This window comes from Anomaloglossus baeobatrachus, chromosome 9 (assembly GCF_048569485.1).
Source record: "Anomaloglossus baeobatrachus isolate aAnoBae1 chromosome 9, aAnoBae1.hap1, whole genome shotgun sequence".
Classification (NCBI taxonomy): Eukaryota; Metazoa; Chordata; class Amphibia; order Anura; family Aromobatidae; genus Anomaloglossus; species Anomaloglossus baeobatrachus.
In genome coordinates, this window is record NC_134361.1 from 90,505,045 (window position 1) to 90,523,426 (window position 18,382).

Here is an 18,382-nt window from a genome sequence, read left to right on the forward strand (position 1 = left end):
GGGTGTGCAGAGCTCCCTATGTGGGGAGCACTATGCTTTGATCCTTGGTGACACTTTAGACATATTAGGGTCACTTTGTGGTCACCAACAAATTGGCTCTGCGCTTTAATCCTAAACTTCATCTTCCCTTATCTTTTTGGAAATACCCAGATTGGGAGGGGGAGCTGTGACATCACACACAGGAGAGAAGATTCCACCCACTTTTACTGCAGTTGTAATGTGAGCTAGTTCTACAGTAGTTCTACAGTAGAATTTCAGCAGGTCCCCCCTAGTATTTAAGAGTGGAAAATATCAAACTTTGTAATATTTTTTTTTATATTTTGCTCAATTAAAAACAAATAATATTTAAACAAAACATTAAAACATTAATACTTTACATTTTATCAGTTATTGAAATTTTCTTTTTTGGGATGATACCTTCTCTTTAAATACAGCATTCCAAAATACTGTATATAAGAGCCCAGGCCACGCTGTAGAATGTAAAAAACAATTTTTTAATGATACTCACCTACGGGGTGGTCCAGTCCAATGGGTGTCACTGCTCTAGGGTCCGGCACCTCCTCTATCTTGTGGAATCACCGTCCACCGTCCTATGTCATCCACACAGGCCAGCATTTTGCACTCCTGCGCACATGCACTTTGATCTGCCCTTGCCAAGGGCAGATCAACGTATTGGGCGCACATGCGCAGGTGATTTTTGCCCTTTTCTTGCCCCTGCGCATTACAGTACCTTGCCCTGCCCTCAGCAGGGCAGACCAAAGTGCGCCTGTGCAGGACCGCAATGCCAGCTAGTGTACCTAATGTAGGACGTGTCATCCACATGGGGCTCAGAAGAAGAAGGACGGACATTGCAGAAGAGAGGAGGCGCCAGACCGAGAGTAGCAACAGAAGGAGGACGGACATTGCAGCAGAAAGGAGGCTCCAGATCGGAGAGCAGTGACACTCATCGGATCGGACCGGACCGCCCCTAGGTGAGTATATAAAGATCTTTTTTCCGTTATACAGAGTGGCCTGGGCTCTTATATACAGTATTCTGGAATGTTGTACATAAGAGCTCACTTATGGTGGCCGCATCTTATAGGGGGCAAATCAGGTGACAGGTTCCCTTTAAGGGCTCGCTCACACTGGCATATAATATGGAGTAGTGCAATGCGAAAAATTCATGGACAAAGGTTAGTCAATGATGCAGGTCAGATCTGTGAGTTTTTCCTTAGTTCTAACTGGACTGAGGAAAAAAAATCGTAGCCTGCGGTGGTTGGCAGCATATCTCGGATTACGTGCACCCAGACTAGTGTGACCCTGGCCTAAAGGGTAAGGCTATGTGCGCACTTTGCATAGAGTTAGTTGCAGTTCTAAACGCATTCCCTGGCAGAAATTGTCTTTGTCAAATTTGGTTTTGACCACAAAAACACTAAAAATATGCTTGCGTTTTTACCGCGTTTTGGCCGTGTTTTTACCGCGATTTACATGCTCTTTCAGATGCGTTTTGTATACTAATACACTACTAAATAAAGTTTAAACATACAAACACTATGAAAAAAAAGGAAAAAACTGATTACAAATATCATGATTAAAATCAAACAAAATAGCTAATTTTATTAAAATGATAACTGTTTTCTAATATTTATGTATAAAATAACGTTAAATTAATGATTTTAATTAATTTAATTGTCGGACTGTGTGTGTGTAAAGGGACATATCATGCCCTTAATATAATGTCAAAAACGCATGCGTTTATTTTGTCAAAAATGCAAGCTTTCTGCATCAAAAGCATGTAAAATGCTTGAATTTTGATTTTGGATGCGTTTGGAAAATTCTCATTGACTCTAATGTTAGCAAAACGCTGCCAAAATGGCAAAAACAATTGACATGCTGCTTCTTTAAACGCAGAGATTTTGACAAATTTTCTGCAACTGAAACACTGCGTTTTTATCAGCATTGTGCGCACAAGAAAGCCCTATTTCCCATAGACTTTGCCTGGAAATCAAAAAGAATGCATTTTGGCATTAAAACGCTGCAGTTGAAAACGCTGCGGAAACGCATGAAAAAACGCAAAGTGCGCACACAGCCTAAGGCCCGTTTCACACGTCAGTGAAAAACACTGACGTTTTTCACTGGCGTGTAAAACACGCACATGTCCCTCCGTGTGCCGTGAATCACGGCACACGTGGGTTGTCTAAGTGCAATCCGGGCTCCGTTCTCCGTGGCCTGTGATTGCACTTAGAGATTAACTCACCTGTGACCGCTCCCGCTCTCCATGGTGCTGATCGCTCCCGCGGTGCAGCATCCGGCCGGCGCTGACCCCCGCAGCAGCTGCTTCCGGGTCGGCTGTGTCGTGCATCATTAATATGCGCAACAGTAATCAGCCGGCTCAGAAGCAGCAGGCTGCACGGGCTGCAGAGGACATCGCTGGAGCCGGGTGAGTTAAAATGTTTTTTATTTTAGAAGCACGTTTTTTTCTGGCACGTGTTTCACGGACCACACCACTGCGTGGTCCGTGGAACATCAGTGATGCAAGAAAAAAATGGGCATGTCTCCATGCAGCAATCACGGACACGCGGGTACGCCGCACGGAGACACATGCAGTGAAAAATCACTGACGTGTGAGCAGACCCATTCATTATAATGTGTCTGCGTATGTCAGTGATTCTGGTACGTTTAAAAAAAAGCACAAACGTCCCAGAATCACTGACGTGTGAAACAGGCCTAACTGTGCTTTCCCAGTATTCAGAATAAGGTGTCCTGTGTGTGTACAATAACATTATCTGGCCATTATGTGACTTCTATCCTCCATTCTCACTAGTTTTCCCATATGCAGGCTCTCCACTGGTAGCTGAGGGAGAAGAGAAGCTGCAGTGATTTCTCCCATAGGCCTCTTTCACACGTCCTTGTCTCCGGTACGTGTTTGGTCTGCTTCCTCACGTACCGGAGACACGGGCACACGTAGACCCATTTAAATCAATGGGTCTGCACTCACGTGCATATTCTGCCATGGACCGTGTGTACGTGTGAAGCATACGTGTGCCCGTGCGCTCCACATGTAGACATGTCCGTTTTTCTCCGGTATCACCGGTGTCACACGGAACGCAAACGGTCCACAAGGAGGTGATCTGTGTGACACGCGCCGGAGAAAACACACGTGGCTGAGAAGAAATTAAACTTTACTCACCTTCTCCAGCCTTGCTGTCTCTGCCCCTGCTGTCACTTGCTGCCGACCGCCGCTCATTATGCTCATTGCATATTCACTTCACTGCGGCCGGAAGCAGCAGCAGCAGCGGGGATTCAGCAGGACCGGAGACCGAAGATCAGCACCACGGACAGCGAAGCCAGGGACAGGTGAGCAGAAAGTTCCCGTTCTCCATGTGTTATCACGGATAACACACGGAGAACACACGTGTGCCATAAACACGGCTCACAGAGGGCAAAACGCACCTTTGACACGTGTGTCAAAAACGTGCGTGGTTTTTCACGTACGTGTGAAAGAGGCCATAGACAGTTCAGTTAGTGCATTGCCTGTCCTTCATTCACATACGAGCTGCAGTAACATGGAGGACATTATACAGCAGAGCTCAGCTGTCTTGATCTGAATCAAACTCTGATGCGAGGTGAAGCACTTGTTACAGAGCTCTGCACCATGATGTTCTGTCTCCCTCTGTCTGTTCTTGCTGCTCACTCCTCACCCCCTTCCTTTCTCCATAGAGAATCCGTCTTCTCTGAGCAAGAAGAATTGAGCTGCTTTTCACAGTGGATGGTGCGTTCAGGAGGGAGGAGAAGTGTCTGATAAGTGGGGAAAGAGGATGATTTCTCTGATAAGATACATTATAAAGTTTCTTAGAATCGCCTGTACTATTGATTTATGTAACGTACAGTTCCGTTTTAAAGAAAAATAAATGTTCTACGGTAATTTTCTTTTTATTTATTAATTTTGCATGTTATCATGCTGATCTTATCAGAAATGTCATCTGTCCAGTGAAGTTGTCTCATTCTTTGAGTCCCTTTAAAGTCATCTTCAGTGCATAGAGAACGTATAGAATGTCCATATTTTAGTCCGCGTTCTGTAGTTTGATGCTTGGCTCATAGGTTTTTTTCCTGCTTCTGCACCTGAGAAAGAGATATATTTTTTTTACGTTGGTCAAGAAGCTGTTCATTGTGATATTGCCACCTGCTCCATATTGTCCAGTGCCTGCAGTCCCCCCATTGCATGTGGCTGGGTGTATAACATGGCGGTGATATCTGCCGGGCTGACGGATCCAGAGTCACTGCGCACAGAACACATATTGCCATCTAGCTGTCCTATTTTTTTGATAAGTTTTCTTTCCTTGGCTCGTCGGTTTTGAAACCAGATTTTTACCTGTCGTTAGAAGAACATATTAAATCACATTTCACAGGAGGGTAAAAGGATGTTACTTCTGTTTTAATATGTATAGATACATTGCTCACCATAAATGAGTACACCCCCTTTGAAAAGTAAGCGTTTAATCAATATCTCACTGAGCACAAGAACAATGTCAAAGACGTTGACAAGACTAAAGGCCCTTTTACATACAACGCTATCGCTAACGAGATATCGTCAGGGTCACGGTGTTGGTGACGCACATCCGGCCTCGTTAGCAATGTCGTTGTGTGTGACACCTTTTTGTGATCAGTAATGATCGCAAAAAGGTGTCAAATCGTTCGTCGCGTACAGGTCGTTCATTTTTAAAAAAAAAATCGATCCTCGTTTGAAACGCAGGTTGTTTGTCGTTCCTGCGGCAGCACACGTCACTATGTGTGACACCGCAGGAATGAGGAACAACATCGTACCTGCGGCCGCCGGCAATGAGGAAGGAAGGAGGTGGGCGGGATGTTCTGGCCGCTCATCTCCGCCCCTCCGCTTCTATTGGGCAGCCGCTGTGACGCCGAATGAACCTTCCCCTTAAAGGAGAGATTGTTCGGCGGCCACAGCGACGTCGGTGAACAGGTAATTGCGTGTGATGCTGCCGCAGCGATATTGTTCGCTACGGCAGCGATCACCCCGTGACGCGCCGACGCGGGCGGGTGCTATCGCTCGCGACATCGCTAGTGATGTTGCAGCGTGTAAAGCCCACTTTAGTTTCATAGAACATTTATTTAACTCATACCATAAAATGGAGCCATCTTTACAAATCACAGAGGTCATACATAATACTAGATGCAGTAGTTTATGATGTAGGGTGTACTCATTTTTGCATCAACTAATTTTAGTAAAAGTGAAGATTTTGTAATAAAACTTTTATTAAATTACTTTCATATTATGGGTTAAAAAATGTTCTATAAAACTTAGGGGTACTTTGCACGCTGCGACATTGCTAGCCGATAATAGCGATGCCGAGCGCGATAGTACCCGCCTCCGCACATGCGATATCTTGTGATAGCTGCCGTAGCGAACGTTATTGCTACAGCAGCTTCACACGCACTTATCTGCCCTGCGATGTCGCTCTGGTTGACAAACCGCCTCCTTCCTAAGGGGGCGGGTCGTGCGGCGTCACAGTGACGTCACGGCAGGCGGCCAATAAAAGCGGAGGGGCGGAGATGAGCGGGATGTAAACATCCCGCCCACCTCCTTCCTTCTGCATAGTCGGTGGAAGCAGGTAAGAAGATGTTCCTCGCTCCTGCGGCTTCACACACAGCGATATGTGCTGCCGCAGGAACGAGGAACAACATCGTACCGTAGCTGCAGCGAAATTATGAAAATGACCGACACTACACAGATCACCGATTTACGACGCTTTTGCGATCGTTTATCGGCGCATCTAGGCTTTACACGTTGCAACGTCGTTACTGGCGCTGGATGTGCGTCACTTTCAATTTGACCTCGACGACATCGCAGTAGCGATGTCGCAATATGCAAAATACCACTAAGTCTTGTCAACATTTTGGAAATTGTTCTTGTGTTCAGTGAGATATTGATTAAAATCTTACTTTTCAAGGGGGGGTGTACTCATTTATGCTGAGCACTGTAGCTTATCCAGACTTATAGTCATACACAATGGAATAATTACATTTAAAATGATAGACATCATTGTCTCCACAGCTCAGACATGTCACCCCTCTGTAATCTTAAAAGGGTTGTCCAGAACTTTGACATTGAGGTTTAATCCTTAGGATATATCTTCAGTGTCTGATTGGTGTGGAGTGTGACACCCGGCACCCCCACTGATCAGCTTTTTTACAGTGCGAACAGCTCTGCTGTGGAGCTGCACAGCGCAGCTCTGTCAGCTGTATAGTGGCCATGGCCAGGTACTGCACATCTGTCCCCTACTGATTCGAATAGGGGGTGGATGTGTAGTACTCATCTGCGGCCACTATAAAGCTGACAGAGCTGCGCTGTGCAGCTCCACAGCAGAGCAGTTCTGGCTGCTGGCGGTATTGGGAAAAGCTGATTAGTGGAGGTGCCGGGTATCACCCCCCACCACCACCACCGTTCAGACATTGATGACCTATTTGAAAAATAGACCATCAAGTTAACGTTCCGGAAAACCCCATTAAGGCCTATGCACAGTATGAAACCACATGAACCTGCTGCACACTACACTACAAAGACTCGTGCTCCTACTGAAGGCTACACTACAATGCTGCATACACAGAGCCTGTACATCAGGTCTTTATTATGCACCCATAGGCATTTCATTTATGTAGAACCTCTATTACACTACTTTATTAACATGTCATACAAGGCATACACGCATTTAAAGTTACCGTCATTTTAATTTGTATTTCCTAAATCAATAGTACAGATGAAAATAAGTAACTTTGTAATACATTTTATTGGACAAATCTGCTTCTTTCTCTGCCAGAATTGATCAGTCATTATCAAAATTCTCAATTCTGAGGTGAAATCTGTATTCAGTGAAGACTTTCCCATTACTGAGATAGGAGATGGCAGTTGGTGCTGATGAGATTCTATGTTGATAAAAAAGGGAAGCGGGTTGGAGCTCCGCCTCTAGCTCCTCCCTTTGCCACTAGCTCCTTCCTCGGCCTCTAGCACCTTACTCTGCCTCTAGATCCTCATTCTACCTCTAGCTCCTTCTTTTACCTCTAGCTCCTATCTCTGCCTATAGCCCCTCCTACCTCTACCTCCTCCCTCTGCCTCTAGATCCTCATTTTACCACTAGCTCCTCCTTTTACCTCTAACTCCTACCTCTGCTTATAGCCCCTCTTTCTAAATCTAGCTCCTCTCTCTGCATCTAGCCCCTTCTTAAACCTCTAGCTCCTCCCTATGCCGCTAGCTCCTCCCTCGGCCTCTAGCTCCTCACTCGGCCTCTAGCTCCTCATTCTACCTCTAGCTCCTCATTCTACCTCTAGCTCCTCCTTCTACCTCTAGCTCCTTCCTCTGCCCTCTGCATTTAGCCCCTCCTTCTACATCTAGCTCCTCCCTCTGCCTCTAGCTCCTCATTCTACCTCTAGCTCCTCCTTCTACCTCTAGCTCCTTCCTCTGCCCTCTGCATTTAGCCCCTCCTTCTACATCTAGCTCCTCCCTCGGCTTCTAGCTCCTCATTCTACCTCTAGCTCCTCCTTCTACCTCTAGCTCCTCCCTCTGCCCTCTGCATTTAGCCCCTCCTTCTACATCTAGCTCCTCCCTCTGCCTCTAGCTCCTCCCTCGGCTTCTAGCTCCTCATTCTACCTCTAGCTCCTCCTTCTACCTCTAGCTCCTCCCTCTGCCCTCTGCATTTAGCCCCTCCTTCTACATCTAGCTCCTCCCTCTGCCTCTAGCTCCTCCCTCCACCCGTCATCATAGACTCTCATCAGCGCTGCCATCTCAATGTGTTGTAGACAAATTTCATACTGAAACAAATCATGTAGTCACCATCTGTACAGGCATTTTGCTTGTTCATCGGATGATCACCAACAAGTTTAGAGGGGCAGATGGATCCTCCACCCGCCTGAATGCAGCATTAGACACTTGCTAGCATACCTGTCGGTCAGATAAGCCCAGATTCAAGGCAATCTCCGATTTTCGGCGAATGGTGATATATCTATTGGAGAGAAATTCCTTCTCCAGCTGCAATCTCTGATGATCGGTGTACACCACTCTGTATTTCTCTTTTGTTCTTGTCTTTGCTGTGGAGGACAATAATAATGTAATGAATGTTTTTGTATACATTGTGGACGTTGCTGAGTGACCTCTTGGCCAACTTTCATCTCTATGTGTATTGGGGCTTTGCCAATTTCCATCTTTGTGTTTCCATTTTTTCTCCCCTTCTTCCCAGAGCTATAACATTTTTATTTTTCTATCCACTATCAGATTATTTTTTGCGGGACGAGTTGTACTTTTGAAAGACACCATTTATTTTACCACATAGTGTACTGAAAAACAGGGGAAAAAAATCCAAATGGGGAGAAATTGTGAAAAAACCCTCAATTCTGACATTGCTTTATGGGAATTGTTTTTACGGTGTACATTTTGTGGTAAAAATGACCTGGCGATAAGATTCTTCTCATCAGTACACTTACAGCGATACCAAACATGTCCAATTTTTTTTATTATTTTAGTTGTGAAAAAACCCCAGAAGTTTGCCCAAAACATTTGGGGGGTTGTGCTGCCATTTTCCAAGGCAGTAATATTTTCATTTTTCGGTCAATGAAGAAATATGATGGCTTATTTTTTACAGGGAGAGACAATGTTTTTATTGATACTATTTTGGGGTAGATATGATGTTTTGATCACTTGTTACAGCATGTTTTGTGGTACTGCAAAGATTTTAAAAAAATAGTTTTGGCATTCTTGATTTTTTTTTGTTTACAGTGTTAGGCAATTGTGTAAATTATTGTTATATTTTGACAGATCGTACGTTTCTGAATGCGGTGATGCCATATGTGTATTTTATTTATTTATTATTATTATATTATAGCTTTACTTTTAATGGGACAAAAGGGGAGTGAATTGAACTTATGTTTTTTTATGTTTTTCATATTTTTAAAACTTTTTTTTTTACTTTTTACTGTTCTTATTAGACCCTTTAGGGTACTTGAAGCTGCGATCATCTGGTCTCTTGTCCAATATACAGCATTGCCGCATATAATGAAAATCACTGTCTCCTTTGAAGCTCGGCCACAGGTAGGTTTCAAAGGAGCTTGGCTATGACAAGCACGACCCCCTGCTGTCTAACAACCCATCGGCGACCCATCATGTCACCCCATACCGGAGTGTATTAAATGCCGCTGTCAGCGTTGTACAGCTGGTCCCATGATCCAACTCCATACACCCAGACATTACAGCACAAGATTATAGATGATTTATTTTGTGAGGTAAAATGTTTCCCTGCTTGTTTAAAAAAAATATTTTATCTCACAGAAAGAATTATTTGTGATCACATCCTGCAATGTCTTTATACTCTCTTTTGTGTCCTCCCCGACCTAGGAGTTGTGGTGTGATCACACCATGTCCCTGTACGGTCAGACACGGCCATTACACAGTACATAGCAGGGACACATATATAAGATTATCTCAGAACAGGAACATTTTTTTAAACACATCCAGTTGTGGAACTTAATATTGTTCCAAGATCTATTGATTAAAATAAGCTTTATTCCGGGGATAACGCCTTTAAGCCAATAAAACCACTGAAAGCAGTCTACATTGGTAAGCCTTCCTCTTAATAAACTGCTCTGCACTACAGTATACTATATAAATTATTTTTTACTATGTATATTGTAATTTAGCTGTACACTTAAAACACGATGTGAGCAGACCCTGATGTATACATTCTGTAATGCTTATAAAACATCTTTTTGTTAGATGACTTGTTTTACATTGTGTTTTATAGTCATTTAAAGAGGTCTATAATGAAAACTCTGCAGTCACTCTGTGTGTTTGCAGACTTGTAAATCCTCCCAGGGAACATTGGTGTCAGAGCCTGAAATAACGGTGAAGCACTGTATGTGATATACATTCTCCTGACCAGAACCCGACTAGTAGACGTGGCCTCGCTCAAGACACTTGTTTGGCTTGTACACTGTGTGCAGACTTATAAGGCAAGTTGTATTTTAGAGGATTTTTTTTTATTATCGATCAACAACTATGTTCTCAATCAACCCAAAAGACTCATAAATATCAAAGCTTAATATTTTTGGAAGTTGGAGGGGGTTTTTTTTAGCTTTGGCTATCTTAGGAGGATATCTGTTTGTGCAGGTAACTATTACTGTGCAGAATTATTAGGCAACTTAATAAAAACCAACTATATTCCCATCACACTTGTTTATTTTCACCAGGTAAACCAATATAACTGCACAAATTTTAGAAATAAACATTTCTGACATGCAAAAACAAAACCAAAAAAATTAGTGACCAATACAGCCACCTTTCTTTATGATGACACTCAACAGCCTACCATCCATAGATTCTGTCAGTTGCTTGATCTGTTTATGATCAACATTGCGTGCAGCAGCCACCACAGCCTCCCAGCCACCGTTCCGAGAGATGTACTGTTTTCCCTCCCTGTAGATCTTACATTTTATGAGGGACCACAGGTTCTCTATGGGGTTCAGACCAGGTGAATAAGGGCGCCATGTCATTATTTTTTCATCTTTTAGACCTTTATTGGCCAGCCACGCTGTGGAGTAGTTGGATGCATGTGATGGAGCATTGTCCTGCATGAAAATCATGTTTTTCTTGAACGATACTGACTTCTTCCTGTACCACTGCTTGAAGAAGTTGTCTTCCAGAAACTGGCAGTAGGTCTGGGAGTTGAGCTTCACTCCATCTTCAACCCGAAAAGGTCCCACAAGTTGATCTTTGCTGATCCCAGCCCATACCAGTGCCCACCTCCACCTTTCTGGTGTCTGAGTCGGAGTGGAGCTCTCTGCCCTTTACTGATCCAGCCTCTGGCCCATCCATTTGGCCAATCAAGAGTCACTCTCATTTTATCAGTCCATAAAACCTTTGAAAAATCAGTCTTAAGTTATTTCTTGGCCCAGTCTTGACATTTTATCTTATGTTTCTTGTTCAAAGGTGGTGGTTTTTCAGCCTTCCTTACCTTGGCCATGTTCCTGAGTATGGCACACCTTGTGCTTTTTGATACTTCAGTAACGTTGCAGCTCTGAAATATGGCCAAACTGGTGGCAAATGTCATCTTGGCAGCTTCACGCTTGATTTTCCTCAATTCATGGGCAATTATTTTGCGCCTTTTTTCCCAACACGCTTCTTGCGACCATGTTGGCTATTTGCCATGAAACGCTTGATTGTTCAATGATCACGCTTCAAAGGTTTGGCAATTTCAAGACTGCTGCATCCCTCTGCAAGACATCTCACAATTTTGGACTTTTCAGAGCCCGTCAAATCTCTCTTCTGACCCATTTTGCCAAAGGAAAGGAAGTTTCCTAATAATTAAGCACACCTTATATAGACTGTTGATGTCATTACAAGCCAATACAGCTTGGGTAGGAAAACATGTATAAAAAGTATCATCTGATCAAAATACTCATTTGCCTAATAATTCTGCACAGTGTATAGAGTCGATCGACACTTGTTAGGCTACTTTCACACTTGTGTTGGACGGCTTCCGTAGCATTGCGTTGTGTGACGGATGCAACGGATGCGTTGCATATAGTGGCACAACGCAATGCTACGGTTCGTACAAAATAACAGAAAGCGTTATTTATTTATTTTTTTCTTCTTTACAGTACCGGCAGCCGACTATTGTGAACGATCAGCTGATCGCGCTTAATGGCCGGTGGCCGAGCGCTCTCACATGCCGGCGGCCGGGCGCTCAGCTGAGTGCCCTGACATGCCGGCGGCCGAGCGTTCAGCTGAGTGCCCTGACATGCCGGCGGCCGAGCGCTCAGCTGAGTGCCCTGACATGCCGGCGGCCGGGCGATCAGCTGAGTACCCTGACATGCCGGCTTCCGAGCGCTCAGCTGAGTGCCCTGACATGCCAGCGGCTGAGCGCTCAGCTGAGTGCCCTGACATGCCGGCGGCCGAGCGCTCAGCTGAGTGCCCTGACATGCTGGTGGCCGAGCGCTCAGCTGAGTGCCCTGACAAGCCGGCGGCCGAGCGCTCAGCTGAGTGCCCTGACATGCCGGCGGCTGAGCGCTCAGCTGAGTGCCCTGACATGCCGGCGGCCGAGCGCTCAGCTGAGTGCCCTGACATGCTGGTGGCCGGGCGATCAGCTGAGTGCCCTGACATGCCGGCGGCCGAGCGCTCAGCTGAACGTTTGGCCACCGAGAAATAAAATAAAGTTTGTGATTAAAAAAAAAAAAAAAAAAAAAGAGAGAGCATGCGCAGTGAAAAATAAAGGTTTCCGCTGCTCAAAAAATGTTACATGCAGCATTCCATCCGCCCGGCGCAGCGTCAAAATAACGACGCTGCGTCGTCCAGCGGATGCAACGCTGACACTTGCGTTACAGTGCGCCATCCATATAAGTCTATGGAGAATAGCGTAATGCATTAACGGACTGCGCTATTCTCCATAGTGACGGACTCCGCTGAACGCAAGTGTGAAAGTAGCCTTAACGGGTCAAAATTGGCCCATTAATTCATACAAATCTGACTTGGCATGTTGTACATATTAGGAATACAGCATCTAATACACTTATATTAAGCGAGGCTATGCTCACTAGACGGGTTCTGGCCAGGACTATGCAGATCGAACACTTGTCCCCCATTCCCTGCACCGACACTGACAAATCCTCACAGCGCACAGTGTGTGCACTGGGAGGATTCACAAATCTACAGTCACTGAGAGTGACACAGAGTGACTGCAGACTTCATTCTAGACCAGACAACCCTTTTAAATTTACACTTACTACATATACTATTGTAGTAAAACTACTGGTGCTGATGCACCACTTATACAGGTGTATATTCCTTATTTTTGAGCTAATAACTGCTTATTGCAGCAAATGTTAGCAGTGTTACATATTCTAAAAACTTTAGCGAAATAGATGTTAGTTAAAAACATATGATCAGGCAAAGGAGACATCCTTCTAAACATCCCCCGCAAGCTTGCAGTGAATTGCTAGTTCTCTTATAGCTTAAAGGAGTTATCCCCTACTTTTACATTGTTGGCCAATCCTTAGGCGGGCTTTGCACGTTGCGACATCGCAAGCTGATGCTGCGATGTCGCACGCGATAGTCCCCGCCCCCGTCGCAGGTACGATATCGTGTGATAGCTGGCGTAGCGAAAATTATCGCTACGCCAGCTTCACACGCACTCACCCGCCCTGCGACCGTCGCTCTGGCCGTCGCCCCGCCTCCTTCCTAAGGGGGCGGGTCGTGCAGCGTCATAGCGACGTCACACGGCAGGCGACCAATAGCGGCGGAAGGGCGGAGATGAGCAGGATGTAAACATCCCACCCACCTCCTTCCTTCCGCATATCCTACGGAAGCCGCAGTGACGCCGGTAGGAGAAGTTCCTCGCTCCTGCGGCTTCACACACAGCGATGTGTGCTGCCGCAGGAACGAGGAACCACATCGGACCGTCGCGTCAGCGTAATTATGGATTACACCGACGCTGCAGCGATGATACGATTACGACGATTTTGCGCTCGTAAATCGTATCATCTAGGCTTTACACACTACGATGTCGCATGCGATGCCGGATGTGCGTCACTTTCAATTTGACCCCACCGACATCGCACCTGCAAAGCCGCCCTTAGGATAAGTCATCAATGTCAGATTGGCCCGGGTCCAACACCCAGCACCCCCACCGATAAGCTGTTGATGGTGGGGCGGTGGTCGGAAATGCTCAATTCTGTAGCTGCTCCGTCTTCTGATAGTGGCTGCAGCTGGGTACTGAACATCCGCCTACTATTCAGATCAATGGGAGACTACTATCAGAAGACGAAGCAGTTCTGGAACGGAGCATTTTCAGCTGCCTGCTGCCGGGACGGGAAACAGCTGATCGGCGGGGATGCCTGATATCGGACCCTGGCTGATCTGACATTGTTGACCTTTCCTAAGGATTGGCCGTCAATGCAAAAGTAGTGGACAACCCCTTTAAGGCTCATCTTGTATGTTCAGTAATCCTTTTTTTGAGACTGATCCAGAAAACAAACCAAAAAAGTGGATCCAATTCAAATATTAGAAAAAGATGACTATTTAACGGATCCGTTTTCCATAGACTTAATTATTAAAAAAACGGATCCAGTTGCAATCAGTAAAACTGATCTGTTCACATTGACTTAAAGGGAACCTGTCAGGTGCAATATGCAGATAGAACCATGAGCAGTTCTGGGTGCATCTTGCTAATCCCTGCCTAACTGTCCCTGTATACACTAGCATAGATAAAGAGATCTAAAACTCTTTCTAATTATACTTTATGATATGCTAATGAGCTCAGGGACTAGTCGCAAGGGCATTACTTCCTGCTTTCATTCCACCCTCTCAGCATATTAGCACACCCACATGGACGTGTGAACATACTATTCAATGCTGCATCACCAGCGGTGATGCTGTATCTGTGTCTGCTGTCACCGCTGATCAGAAGTCCCAGTCACCTTTCTGAAGGCGGGACGTGTACACCCGGCTTTATACTGCACATGACCGGAAGTGCTGGGCATTCAGATCATCGGTCACAATGGACACAGGTACACGTGTCACCGTTGATAATGCTGCATTGAATAGCATGTTAGTACACCCCTGTAGGCGTGCTGCCATGCTAAGAGGATGGAAAGAGCGCAGGAACTAACAGCCCTGCACTCATTAGTATATAATATACGCTCTTTAGAAATACTTTTTCTAATGATCTCTTTATCTATGCTACTAAATACAGGGACTGTTAGGCAGGGATTAGCAATATGCACACAGAACTGCTCGTGGTTCTGGGTGCATATTGGATCTGGCAGGTTCCCTTTAAGTTATGTAACAAATTGATCCAGAAGCAATTAGTTTATTTAGCCTTGATGAAAAACACCTACACATCTAATTTGGCTAGAAAAAAACCTGTTGCTAGATCTGTTTTTTAAAACACTGAAGTCAAGGTGAATGGATCAGTTTTTAATTGTATCAGTTTTCCGTCAGTTTAAGGGCTCGTGCGCACGTTGCGTAATTGCATGCATTTACGCTGCGTATTGCACTGCAGTGTATATGCATGAGTCCTCTGTCCCCTGCACAATCTATGAAGATTGTGCATGATACTTGCGCACGTTGCTTTTATGAACATAGCGATTTGGATACTAAAATGTTAACCTAAATCCGTGCGTTCATAAAATGTGCATGTCAATTATTTCTGCGTTCTGGATGCGGCTCCCACTCTGTCTATGGTGGGGGCAGCAGCCATAGCGCATGAAATCGGCTTTTTTTGTACAAAAAACTGCATCCATTCTGTAATGTTTCTGCAGCGATTTCACGCGCACATGTGCTGTCAAATCGCTGAAGAATATTCAGCAGTTACGTGCGCATGAGCCCTTAAACTGAATCAAGTTTTTTTCGTTTACTGTATCAAACGGATGATTACTGAAGATGTGATCTCAGCCGAAATCATTGCCTGCTTTATTCTGTTATGGACTTCTGTATTATAATAGTTGCTACTAGCTTCTGTCACCAGCTGTGTATTTATAGACTTGGTATACTCAAGCAGCTGTAATTAGAAAAGTAACTTGAAGCACCAGAACTCAGGTGCAACTGGATCCTCAGCAACCCCCTACGAAAATGCTAACCTTATCAGTACAAAAACCTGGCAGTCGTAGCACAAGGGCAGTGTAAAGGCCCCGTTACACGCAACGAAATCGCTAACGAGATGTCGTTGGGGTCATGGAATTCGTGACGCACATCCGTCCTCGTTAGCGACGTCGTTGCGTATGACACGTACAAACGACCGCTAACGATCACAAATACTCATCTAATCGTTGATCGTTGACACGTCATTCTAATACCAAATATCGTTGATGGTGCTAGACGCAGGTTGTTCGTCAACACCGTACCTGTGTCCTTTGGCAACGAGGTGGGCATGACTTTCATGCGGCTGCTCTCCGCCACTCCGCTTCTATTGGACGGCTGCTGTGTGACGTCACTGTGACGCCGCACGAACCGCCCCCTTAGAAAAGAGGCAGTTTGCCGGCCACAGCGACGTCGCTAGGCAGGTAAGTATGTGTAACGGGTCCTAGCGATATTGTGCGCCACGGGCAGCGATTTGTCCGTGACACACAAACGACGGGGGCGGGTGCTTTCACGAGCGACATTGCTAGCGATGTCGCTGCGTGTAAAGCCCCCTTAAGGCTACTGTATGTTCACATGTCCAGGAATCATCTGTTAGAACACATCCAGCAGTAATCCTTTGTCACATAAAGTTTTGCAAACACAACTTTTTTGTCCATTTTGAAAAACTTTGCGGGATTTGGTTTTTTTTAACATGGGAGTCTATGGAAAACGGATCCGTTAACTGATAGCAATCCATTTTTCTTTCATTTGTAAAGGATCTGTTTCAAATTAAAGTTAAATAGGGTTCCATAAACAAATCCATTTTCCATAGACTCCCATGTTAAAAAAAACGGATCCTGCAAAAATCATTTTTTTTAAAATGAACAAAAAAGTTCTGTGTGCAAAACTTTTTTGCCAACAGATCTGTTCTAACGGATGATTACTGTACATGTGAACGCAGCCTAATATAACACAGCAAGATCCTGTCACTTTCGGAACTAAGGTTTGACAGATTGGTTGTAAATGCTAGGTTAAAAGGACTGTTATCTCCTAGTGATGAGCCCACACAGGCTCTACCGGAATATCCATATTGGGTGCTGCTTGATTGACCAGTTTCATAGGAGAGCATCTGTCATTCTAAAGATCACATAAGTGGAACAATTTTCTTTTTTAGATCTAATGAACTTAAACTGATGTAACGCATGTCATTCACAATGGAGCCTTTATTGAAATGTATCTACATATAGACCAGAACCATTTTATCAGATTTTAATTAGGAACATTTTGGGTGATTGTAACCCATTTTAGTATACTATTATTGCATATAGTCACTGAATCTTTATCTAATGTATTCTGGGACCAATTAATACCTCCTATTTTAGGGGGGATTGTTAAATGTTGGTCATGGACATTACAAATTAGTCGTCAGAGCCTCAAGATTTGGGCAGGATCAACTAGAAATTCAAAGTGTACCAATCACCAGGATTTTCCTATATAAGCTAAAGCCAGTGCTATACTGGCACTATCAGGCTGATTCTATACATACATTTAGTTGTCATCTAGGATGTATAGGTTTTAAAATCCAAGAAAGTAAAGTTTATAAAATTAGCAGCTTTTTGAGTGACAGCAGCTGAGGAGCAGACAATAGCTGGGGGAGTATTCATAGTTATCCCCCCTATTACTTATGCTAATTCTATTATAGAATCAATTTACTTTGTGACTAGAAGGACCTGTGCTGATGTCATATCCATGTAGCCAGAAGGGGCGGGGCCTCAGCCAACAGAAAAATGTTTCTTCCTGGTATCAGCTATGTTGCCTGAGGCCCCTCTCCTTCTGGTCACATGGATATGACATCATCACAGGTCCTGTTAGTCACAAACTAAATTGATTCTATAATAGAATTAGCATAAATAGCAGGGGGAGGGGATAACTCTGAATTCCCCCGCCAGCTATTATCTGATCCTCAGCTGCTGTTACTCAAGAAGCTGATGATTTTACAAACTTTACTTTCTTGTGTTTCAAAACCTATACATCCAAGCTGACCACTACAGCTATGTATAGAATCAGCTTGATAGTGCCAGTATAGCACTGGCTTTAGGTTATATAGGAAAATCCTAGTGATTAGTGCGCTTAAATACACAAAAGGAAAGTCTGATAAGTGATTCACCAAAAGGATTTTACGTTTTGATGTTCCCAGATATAATCTGCACATTTGTCTTTTATAGTAGCCAGGTTGTACAAGGGTTTGGTATCTTTTGTGGATGGTTGCTCTAATGGACACCTAGTGGACAGTCGATGGAATTGTAAAATTATCTCAACTTTTTTTGTTTTTTACACTTAGAAATTCATTAAAATATCAGTGATCACATTGTACTGAATTATATAAATATCCATACATCTCAAACATGATATGCCACAGTATAAGTATGTATTAATAATGAATCTGAAGTTATAATCCAAACAGAGTGGAATGTAACGCCTTTTCTTTCATTTTCCTTATTTTATAACTAATACAGATTAATATACACAACCCAAAGTTGATCAAAATAGACAATTTAAACCAAAATAATTGTTTATAGCGTGAAAAACGATTGTTTTAGCAAACTGATGACATCTAATGTACATGAGGCATTAACCCTATAGAAGACAATGGGGAAATTACTATAACTCTTCTAATTTTATTTAGCAGGAAACTTCGTGTTCACATCATTTTTACACATTAACTTGTGTACTACCTTTAGTGTTGCGCGAGTAGTTAACTATTCATACTTGCTGTGCTGTTAGCGA

The 18,382-nt window shown here is 44.1% G+C and overlaps 1 protein-coding gene across 1 annotated transcript in view; it reads right to left on the minus strand.

Moving 5' to 3' along the window:
* Positions 1 to 3,909: 3,909 nt before the first annotated feature.
* LOC142250509 (homeobox protein CDX-4-like) overlaps positions 3,910 to 18,382 on the minus strand; it is a 17,899-nt gene continuing 3,426 nt past the window's right edge. Inside the window, exons 2-3 of the mRNA XM_075322694.1 lie at positions 7,934 to 8,079; positions 3,910 to 4,351 (exon numbers count right to left, since the gene is read on the minus strand). Of these exons, the coding sequence (XP_075178809.1) occupies positions 4,145 to 4,351; positions 7,934 to 8,079 (353 nt within the window). The 3' untranslated portion in view covers positions 3,910 to 4,144. The remainder of the gene's footprint in view (positions 4,352 to 7,933; positions 8,080 to 18,382) is intronic.